The 10,569-nt window shown below is 38.1% G+C and overlaps 1 protein-coding gene and 1 long non-coding RNA gene across 2 annotated transcripts in view; both read left to right on the top strand.

The window, feature by feature from the left end:
* Positions 1-2,113: 2,113 nt before the first annotated feature.
* Positions 2,114-10,569, top strand: part of LOC134200489 (uncharacterized) — a 24,743-nt gene continuing 16,287 nt past the window's right edge. The window contains exon 1 of the long non-coding RNA XR_009975447.1: positions 2,114-2,342. This is a non-coding gene — a long non-coding RNA (uncharacterized LOC134200489). The remainder of the gene's footprint in view (positions 2,343-10,569) is intronic.
* LOC101741009 (pancreatic triacylglycerol lipase) lies at positions 4,805-10,079 on the top strand. Its single transcript, XM_004926617.5, has 2 exons — positions 4,805-5,396; positions 8,324-10,079. Exons 1-2 carry the CDS (start codon positions 5,249-5,251, stop codon positions 9,229-9,231), a joined length of 1,056 nt encoding a protein of 351 aa, XP_004926674.2. The 5' UTR covers positions 4,805-5,248; the 3' UTR covers positions 9,232-10,079.

Genomic DNA, 10,569 nt, shown 5'->3' with positions numbered 1-10,569 from the left:
GTCGGTATGTTAAGGTAAGTTTACAATGTACAGTTTTATTTTTGTAATCACTGATTGATTAGATTATTTTAGAAGACAGTACTATGTGCGTCCCTAACGCTCCTAGCGGCATTCGAAGGCTAACGTTCCAACTCCATACAAAGATACATATGTTTATTTCGCAGCATCCATCATAGACTTTATTTCGTTTTTGCCAACAAATTTACATAATGTGAACGAAGCTTAATTTTTTTGGGCGTTTCTCGCAAGGAATGCCGGCAACACAGGAAATTAAGCGTACCTATCTGTACATATCTCTAAAATATTACTTCACTTGAATACAGAGCGTAATGAATGATGCGCGCCCGAGGAATGCGAGATATATTTTAACTTTTTTCTTTTTCATAAAAGTAAATGAGTTTGTTGCATGAATTTGAGACACTTTTCATTTTGATTGTATCTTTCTTGGGGAGTTGTTTTTTTTTTTTGTACGGTTAAAAATATTTTTGACGAAACGATTACGCGTGTTCGGTTTTCTCTCTAGATACAGCGTCTATAATAATTTATCCGGTTTTTGCGAGTCGTAGACATAATTAAAACTGATTTTACGGTTTAATTTTCATTCATAAATAAGATTGTTATTATCAAGAAGAAAAAAAACTGTAGCTCAAACTGTAAAATTTATTTTAATTATACGGCGTCTATACTAACTAATATTTTTATCTCATTCGTGGAATAACTTAGAAATTCCCCAAATGTTACTGGATAGTTATTGCCTTCTATTTAGGCGTCCTGCGATGTATTTTTAATTTGGTTTTGGCAAATTATTTATGAGTAGCTATGGCCACCCGGGTTCTTGGCTGATCTCGTGTTTGTCCTGCTGAAACTGGAAACCAGTAATCCATTCTTCATTAAAAAGAAAAAGCTATACCTGCGGAGTCGCGTGCAAACAACACGCATCGCTCTTTGGAAATTAGTAGTTTCGCGAAAGAGTTCAGGCCTGTGAGGAAAGGAAGAAAGGAAAACGAAACGCAAAAAAAACCACAGCGAGGCAAATCTTCCATGACATCTTGACCGCTTTTGAACACTTTTTACCGCTCACAAGCATGTGTTTTTGATAAAGTCCTTTTATCGTAATCCTCCTGTAACATTTTCAGTGATACCGATCTCTCCGGTCATCGTTCTCGTCGAACCCGTCGCTTGCAACGAAGGGCACGGCGAGTAAATTAACCCAAAGACACAGGTGGTAGATTCTGCGAAGCATGGCTCTTGCTAGGGTTCGTGTTAGCAACATCGTCAGGTTTGAGCCTCGTGAGGCCTCTGTAACCACAGCTTAGGTAGGAAAAAAAAGATACCGAACTCGACATTCGATAGGCGATGCAAAATTTAAGACATCCTCTCTGATTTTGGCCATTAACAAATACAGAATCGCAATACAGATGTATTTAATCTAAATAATAAATTCAACTAAAACTTCGCACAGAAATGGAAAACAGTTATGCCAATCTAACAACACCGTTGTTACTGGTGGTAGGACGTCTTGTGAGTCCGCACGGGTAGGTAACACCACCCTGCCTATTTCTGCCGTGAAGCAGTAATGCGTTTCGGTTTGAAGAGTGGGGCAGCCGTTGTACTGTAAAAACGGAGACCTAAGAACTTATATCTCAAGGTTTGGCAGCATTTACATTCTAGATGTCTATGGGCTCCGGTGACCACTTAACAGTAGGTGGGCCGTAAGCTCCTTCACCCACATAAACAATAAAAAAAAACAACTACTAGAAGAAGAAAAAAGGGTTTGAAACCATAAAAAAATCATCCATTCCCGATCCTTTTTTGGTTGAATGTATGGTGAATACTAAAAGAGGCCCACATTTTCATGCATACTGAATCATCTAAATTTAGTAGGTATGTAGGTCGATATTGATTAGTATTCCTTTCAGGGTTGTTAGAAGCAATCGTGACGGGCGAACTGTAGAATCAGCAATTATTAGGCTCCAAGCGCCGAGATTAACGACTCAAAAGGTTTCGCAGCTTCTGTAGTACCGGGCCGTATTAAGGCAGGCAGAATCTATTGTTTTAAAATCGATAAGATTGTAGAATCTATAAGAATTCGGATGCCTGATACTTCGAGAATGTTTTTGTCATAGGACCATTTTTTATTTTTTATATAGCTTAAATGGTTGGACGAGCTCATGACCCACGTGGTGTTAAGTGGTTACCGGAGCCCATAGGTATCTACAACGTAAATGCCGCCACCCACCAACCTTGAGACATGATGTGTAAGGTCTCAGTTTTAACAGTACAACGGCTGCCCCACCCTTCACACCTAAACGCATTACTGCTTCACGGCAGAAATAGGCAGGGTGGTGGTACCCACCCGCGCGGACTCATAAGAGGTCCTACCACCAGTAAAACCAGTTTGTTGTTTCTGTCGTGAAGCAGTAATGGCTTCACGACAGAAATAGGCAGGTTGGTGGTACCTACTCGTGCGGCCTCACTGAGGTGCTACCAGCAGTAAAGATTTTTCTTTGTTCTTAAGTAAAATTAAAATTACTTTTACGGTTTAATCTGGTGATTTTTATTGTCCGGGCTGTGTCTGTGGGTTAATTCGCTCGCCGAGTCCTTCGTCGCAAGTCACGGACTCGACGAGAACGGTGACCGGTGCTTGAGGTACCTCGAAGCATTGATAGTTGATCGGGAGGATCCGAAATTACGTGTTTTGGGCGACGTCGTTTATGGAAAACACTTTCTCGAAATGGCGCACTGATGTCGACAAGATACTTACTGATGGAGTCTAAAGTCCAAATCGTTGTGGACATTCACGTTTATCACGGTTTCAAGTTAGTAGTTAGTGCGGGCCGCGTGAGCGAACACTACACTTGCATAGGTCATGACGGGGCGTAACAAAAGTTTTGTAGAGTGTCACTTTATTACGGAGGGGCAATTTACTTCGCTTGTATATATGCAAGCTTATCTTGAAAATGTTGTTGGCGTGATTCAGGCATCTGTCGAATGCCTTGTGTTGTCTGACAGCTACCGTCACAGTAATTTTAATTATATATCTATTTACGTACGATTCGCGAAAATGTTTCAACTTTTAGTAATTCCTTTTAGTGGTTCCGACCAGAGATCTCTCCAGACCTTTAAGATTTATAAGGTCACGAGATTTCCCCTTTACTGATTAGGTACATAATATTAACCATTTCTAAACATCAAATTCGTACTGAGGTTCGCACGTAATCTATACTAATATTATAAAGAGGAAAGATTTGTTTGTTTGTTTGTATTGAATAGGCTCCGAAACTACTAAACCGATTTGAAAAATTCTTTTACTGTTTAGAAGCTACACTGTTTCCGAGTGACATAGGCTATAATCTTTTTTGAAAAAAATTAGGGATCTTTACTAAAACTCCAATAATGAAACCCGAGGTGTAAAAAAATTACCTAAGATATTTTTTACTTCGCGTGCCCTGTGAAAACTATTGATGATAGAATAAAATAATGTCCTACGACTTTGTAGAACACATTATTATTTACAAAAGGTGCCGCGACAGCATATGTCTAACTATCATAGTTATGCCGCAATAAGTGTTCTTTTATTTAAAAAAATAAAACTACGTCAAATATCGTTGAAATTTTTGTTAAAAACCCGAGCGCAGCCGGAGCGGGCCGCTAGTAAATTAAATATAGAGACTCACTTCACCGCTTAAGTTGTTAAGCGATTGACAGTTATTTGGGTTTGTCCAAACCAATTAAAGGATTTCGAATTTTTGAGTACGTCCCCGGTAAGGATAAGGTAAAGTCAATTAAAAACTTTCATCGGCTGTCCGGTAATTAAGGTGAGTTAATTATAAGTTTCTAAGGCGGATTGTTGGCTCTGCACGCTGATGTCTTTGATCACGTTTAAATGGGACTAATGCCAGTGCCATTAACGGTTTAAATAACAGCTAATGGATGAAGCTAAAGACATGAGCTTCGAGCACACACGCTGCGATCTGTGCTTTGTGAAAAACCGATAAGAGCATTTTTGAAAGCTGGATGAGTCCATAAAAAGGATAGGTATATGGCGAATCGTTGATAATACATACGGTTATTGCATGGATACTTTAGGATTTATAGCACAGTGATTATTTGAATCTAAGTTGCTAATAATTAACTTGAAGGCGCTGGTTCATATTAACTTAGATTTGATAATTAATTACCACAGTTACGTTCTATCTTGTCATATTTTATACAAACTGTATTACCTATTTTTGATTGTATTTTCCGTGCACTTTTCGAAGCTACTGTACCTACCTAAGTTTGGTCCTCATGAGGATTCATCATCAGCCCATTCCAGTGCTGGATGTAGGCCTCTCTCATAGTCCACCACAATGAACGGTCCTCCATGGGGACCCTCCCATAAGGATTAAGAGGCGAATTTTCACACTGACTGTCCTGAATCATATGAGAGCTATTTAAATCAATCCTAACTTGTGTTCATAGCAGAAAGAAAACATTCGCATTGAAAGTCAAATTATCTAAGAGCAGCCAATGAGAATTTTAGTAATCGGTCTACAGTTTTTATGAAAACACGAGATAGCTTACAGGCTGCCGCACTAGTGAAATGAAGTTTTTTTTTTAAAGTCACGGATAAAGATGTTGAAGAGGTACACCGAAAAATAACAATTCAAGGACGGGTCTGTCTTGAGTCTACATGAACTTATTCACTTATACCACAAACCTGTCTTATTTTATTGTGGAGCAGTCATGCGTTCCTGTTTGAAGGGTGGGGGTGGTGGGAGCTGCTATACAATGCAATGAAGACTTCGGTCTAATTTAATAAAGTGGACGGTGCTATCCACGGGGTTTATTCACGGGCTTATCCACATTAAGTCAATTTTTTTGTTGCTTAGATTGCTGAAAGATCTCACAGCCTACCTGGTGTTAAGTGGTTACTAGAGCCCATAGACATCTGCAAACTGCGCCACCCACCTTGAGATATAAGTTCTAAGGTCTCAGTATAGTTACAACGGCTGTTCCACCCTTCAAACCGAAACGCATTACTGCTTCACGGCAGAGATAGGCGGGGTGGTGGTACCTACCCGTGCAGACTCACAAGAGGTCCTGCCACCAGCATAAATAAAGAACAAAGAGATATCAGAGCTCGCGAAACCGGATAATGTCGTTGATACGTAAATATTGTTTTTTTTTCGATTTCCTGTAATCAAATTAAGACAAGTCGCTAATTCAATTGATTACGCGCACACAAGGCTGATGTTGTCCATTCATGCAGCGACCGCGTCACGCCGTGGACGTGTCGAGGTCATCACTCCGCAAAATGAACTATTTAATTTATTGTGTTTTGTTACGTGCAGTTTGTGTTAGTGCTAATTGGGCACCATTCAAAGCGCTTTTGTATTCGGATTGGATCGAATGTAAGTGATATGGGTGAATCATTAAACCATAAATACTCTTAAGTACTTGTGGTATTAGTGTGTATTATGTTCCAATGGAAGAGTTCACGATACGCCTGGGAGAGAATTGGAAAAACATCGTTATGGCCTAAAAAATAAGACGCCCAATGTATGCGACTATGCTGGTGTTCATATGCATCTAGGTTCGAATTTTTCTAATGCAATATGTACTTGATAAATATTTATGAATTGATTCCACGATGAAGGAATAACGTTGTGTAATATTGAAAATAGGTGTCAGTTCAGGTGATAAGGCGTCTTAAGAGATCGCACGGTTAGGTACCACCCCCTCGTATTAGTGTCACGATGCCGCAATGCGTCCTGATCTGAAGAGTTGTTATTAATTTTTATTTTATATTTTTCATCTTGATCACTTTCGATTGCTGTGGTTAACTGTCATTGTATTTAGCAATCGGAATTTGATCCAAACAGTGAGATTTCTATGTTCTGTACAGGTTCAAAATCGATCTTCTTATAAGTTAATACAGAAATGAATAATTATACATTAACATTATTTTTATAAGCTCCGTTGTTGATAATTCTCGATAAGAAGGTCGAGAGAGCAACCTCGATTTTATTAGCATACAGCTTGTAAAAAGTCGCACGCTAAATAATGTAAAAAATGGCCCGGTTTAAATTTTACACTGTGACAAAAATTGATGTAAGAGTTCGTTGACCTTCGGTTGTATACATTGCTTGTTTTTGAAGCGTAAAATGTGATCTTAAATGCAATCACAGTTGGAGTAATAATAGATGTAAAATAATTTTATTAATAAATAAAATTAATTTTTTACTGGTGGTAGGACCTCTTGTGAGTCCGCGCGAGTGGGTACCACCACCCTGCCTATTTCTGCCGTGAAGCAGAAATGCGTTTCGGTTTGAAGGGTGGTGGGCTGTGAGCTCGTCCACCGATCTAAGCAATAAAAAAAAAAAAAAAAGTATATATATATATATATATATAATGTATGATAATAGATGCTTTCACGATCTCACACTACCCTTGAATTTACAGCATTTATTGAAGTATAATGTAAAATAAATCGCAAAAATCGCTACTTACATTTGAGCTCATCATTACTCATGAAAACAGTAATTTGAATTGTCGATACACAATCCTAGTTCTCAGATTGCTTGGAAGGATCTCCATCTATGATTTTGGTTTTATTTGCATTTAGATGATTTGTTTTCTCTTCATCAGTATCACTACACGTCACTAAGAACGAATCATCCTTACCTGGCATATTATGTATTTCTACAACCGAGGGCTAGAATAGCTACAAGGTTAGCTAATTGCATTGCTTATATCCACGTTCTACGGCAGGGGCTCTCAAACTTATTATGTCAACTGCCCACTTTATAAGTTAGTTAGTTCTAAAGTTTACCTTAGCTTAAGAACTTCTTACCTTTTGGTGGTTACCACTAGAATCATTGTTCTCCAGCGGGCTGGCTACCACTAGAACAATGGTCTTAGTGGTAACCGGCCTGCTTGTTGGACGGTAAGACATGCTAATCTAATCGAAGTTTGCATAGATTATGTTAACAGCTAAAGTTCATTCTTGTATGGCTACACTAGTATATACGTCGTTACGTAACCATTATTGTTCGAGACACAGTAGCGTTACTAATAAATGTCAATGAAGCGAATCAAGGTCTCGTTAGTCATGTGCCGTGTACCTTCTGTTACAGCATGACTCTGTGGTAGACAGGTGATGGCGAATTTCCTTCTTATTTTCCTTCTAAATTTTAGTGAATATGGTATTTCCGCTTCCCACTCGACCGCGACCATCTACAACGCTAATAACGTAAATACCATATTACGTAGTTTTTGATATTAGGTTTTTCACATTGAGCGTTATGCCTTTGATGGACTAGATCGTTAAAAGTCATTTTATTCAAATTGCCGCGTTCATTAAAACGCCTTTCATATACATACACATTAATATTTAACAATAACAATAGTAACATTTTTTTACTTGTTTTTTTTATTATATTGCGTAGGTACCTACTGGTTTTCGTCAAAAATTTGTTTCTTATCAAAGTATACTTAATATGTTTAAATTAAAAAAAAAAATGGAACTAAACTCAGATAATGATTGGTCGGTCTGATGCTGATGTGCGCGTCACTCCGTAGTACCGACTTCGATCACCGTCCTCGCCGAAACCATCGCTTGCGACGAAGGGCTCGACGAGTAAATAAACCCATAGACACAGCCCACTTAGTTTCTCACCGGATCTTCTCAGTGGGTGGCGTTTTCGATCCGGTGGTAGATTCTGCGAAGCACTGCCCTTGCAGCTCACCTACTTGTTAAGGTTACGCTGAAATGGTCTCTCAAGACCATCAACTTAGGAAGAAAAAAAAAAAGTACTGATTGAGTCGCCACTGTTAGGCATTGCTGAGCCGGTAACCTTTTTCAAGCCTCGTTATTTTTTCTTTTAATTTTTGTAATTAACGCTTGGAATAAATATTTATTATTATTATACATATATTCGTGATTTTCCTGTTTTTCTGCTTTCATGATTGCTATTATAGTGTGCCGTGTGCAGGATGTGTAATTCTTCATTACTAATCAGTGATACACATATGTGGACGCTTAAATCATCGTGGATGATGTGTAGAAATTGGAAAAAGTATAATAATATTTACCAATGCACGGTCATAGTATCTCCTAGTTTGCTATCGGTAGTATCAAATATAGAAATTTCGAAGGTTTTTATTTATGTTACACGATGTCATTCCTTCATCGTGGACACGTTTTAGACATGCGTATTTAATTAAAAAAACTGATGATTTAGACACTGGCATGTTCGGAACACACACGCATATGCATTTAGCGTCTTACCACGTCTTTAAAAAACCTGCTCATACGCCTGGTTTATATCTATTCCAGGTAACCACAACAAGACCCTAAATTTAGGCGTAAGCGAGGTTCAAGTTTACTTCTACGACTTCCAGAACAATTTCAACACCTCATACCCGATAGATGTCGCTGTCGAGGGTATCACTTCCACCTATAACTTGGATGTGACGAGGAAACTCATCTTCTATGTACCGGGATATAAGAGTCAGATTGACAAGAACAATCCAGAACTAGTCAGACAGACGTTCAAGGACGTTCAAAACACGTATCTAATAATAATAGATCATTCCAGTTACACTTCGGACAGAGGTGGAAGATTCGAGAGCTACGAAAGATCGGTCAGTTTCGTCTATTACATTGGTAAAGCGTTGGGCAAAGTGTTGGCCGATCTACACAACAAAGGGTATCCGTCGAAAAATATACATTGTATTGGACACAGCTTGGGAGCTCAGATGTTGGGCCACGTTGGTACGACGTATACCGAATTGACCAACGAAAAAGTTTGGAGAGCCACCGGTATAGATCCGGCCGGTCCTTGCTTCTCGAATAGTTTGATTCAGGAGCAAATACGTTCCGGTGTTGCTGAATACGTTGAGGTTTACCATTGTAATGCCGGGGAACTGGGGACCACAGCCGTTCTGGCCGACATAGACTTCTTCATGAACAAGAAAGGAAAGAAACAGCCTCCATGTCACGAGGGTTTGATACCGGCGAAAGGTGATTCGGATGCCGCGAAATGCAGTCACAAAGAATGCGTGAAGTATTATATGTTGAGCGTCCACCATCCGACTTGGTATCTGGCTTGGGCGTGTGACAAATACGACGACTTCAAACATGGCAAATGCGCGGCCCATGAAGTAACAATAGCCGGGTATCACAACCCCGGCAACGCTACCGGAGTCTTCTATGTGTCAACTGAAGGATATGGGATAGATTAATTATAACTTGTGGCCCCACAGTAGTCGAAATTCGACTATAATTAAATGAAATTATAAATGTATATTAAATTATATAATGGTTCTATTGTCAAAGACTATATTCTTTAATCACAGATTTCGCCACTACAGATAGGCAAATAATATTAAAGACAAATAATTCTTAATCTATTCTCAATTTTACGACAGACTTTAAACAATAGGTAACAAAAGTTTGACAATAAACAAAGAGTATATTTATCTGTGTTGTGTCAAATACATGGTAGTGCGTGTAATATTTGTTAATGATAATAATATGATAATATTGATTTAATGTATTTCTTATGCATATATTTAAAAAGAAAATAACATTCTACACTCCTTCTCTATAAGTGTGGGAAATTTCATACTCCTCCGTCCGCGCAATTTTCGTAAAAAGGGGTATAAAGTTTTTGCTTCACGTATTAATTATACAGATGTCTTTAATTTAATAGTGGCTGTGTAAAGTCGAATGTTTTGATAGGATTGCATTTTTACGAAGGAGACTGTGTCCAAACTACTACGAAGTGAAAGTTAATATAGACATGATGAATTCGATTCAAATCGAATTGGAGATTCGATCGATTGTAATACTGTTTTTTTTACGTAACTAAAGTTATGTTAAATAATTTGAATACATCAATAGTAGCGAAGTATATTTCATTAGTGGAATTGGAATTAATGAAATGATAAAATATATTTATTTTTTAATTTTCTAGTTTTTTTTTCTAACCGACAGCCATGTGCTTAATGAATTGTAAATAAATTAAAGATTCCCAAAATGATTATTTTTAGTAAGCATTTATAAATAAAGATAGTATTCTTAAATAAAAGTATCTTTGAATTTCGACCGAATTTCGAATAGCATTGAACTTTAGAATTATTGAGAAGAAAAATATATTGTGTGTAGGTCTCTTGCGTAAGCTAGTAGATTTAAGAATAGCTTGTTGACAGCTCATTCCGTGTTTTCGCTGACTGATCAGCTAACATTTAGGATTGCCACAACATTTATGCTTGTTTGATTTAAAAATCAGTTTTACGATGAGTCATAATGGATTTTAACGTACCTTTGTGGTGACAGGATTGTAAGAGCACGATGTGGATATGAAAATAGCATGTATGCTGAAGAGGAGCCAGTCTGCAGAGAAGCGAATCTAAATATTTTTTCTTTTTTTTTATTGCTTAGATGGGTGGACGAGCTCACAGCCCTCCTGATGTTAAGTGGTTACTGGAGCCCATAGACATCTACAACGTAAATGCGCCATTCACCTTGTCCGTATATGACTTAAGTTCTAAGGTCTCAGTATAGTTACAACGGCTGTC

This window comes from Bombyx mori, chromosome 17 (assembly GCF_030269925.1).
Source record: "Bombyx mori chromosome 17, ASM3026992v2".
NCBI lineage: Eukaryota > Metazoa > Arthropoda > Insecta > Lepidoptera > Bombycidae > Bombyx > Bombyx mori.
This window is presented reverse-complemented; position numbering and strand designations above follow the sequence as displayed.

Excerpts from the sequence above, each read along its gene's own strand:
- LOC101741009 (XM_004926617.5), top strand. The coding sequence starts at position 5,249 with ATGCAGCGACCGCGTCACGCCGTGGACGTGTCGAGGTCATCACTCCGC. Across the intron at positions 5,397-8,323 it reads GTATTCGGATTGGATCGAAT|GTAACCACAACAAGACCCTA; the intron begins GTAAGTGATATG and ends TATCTATTCCAG.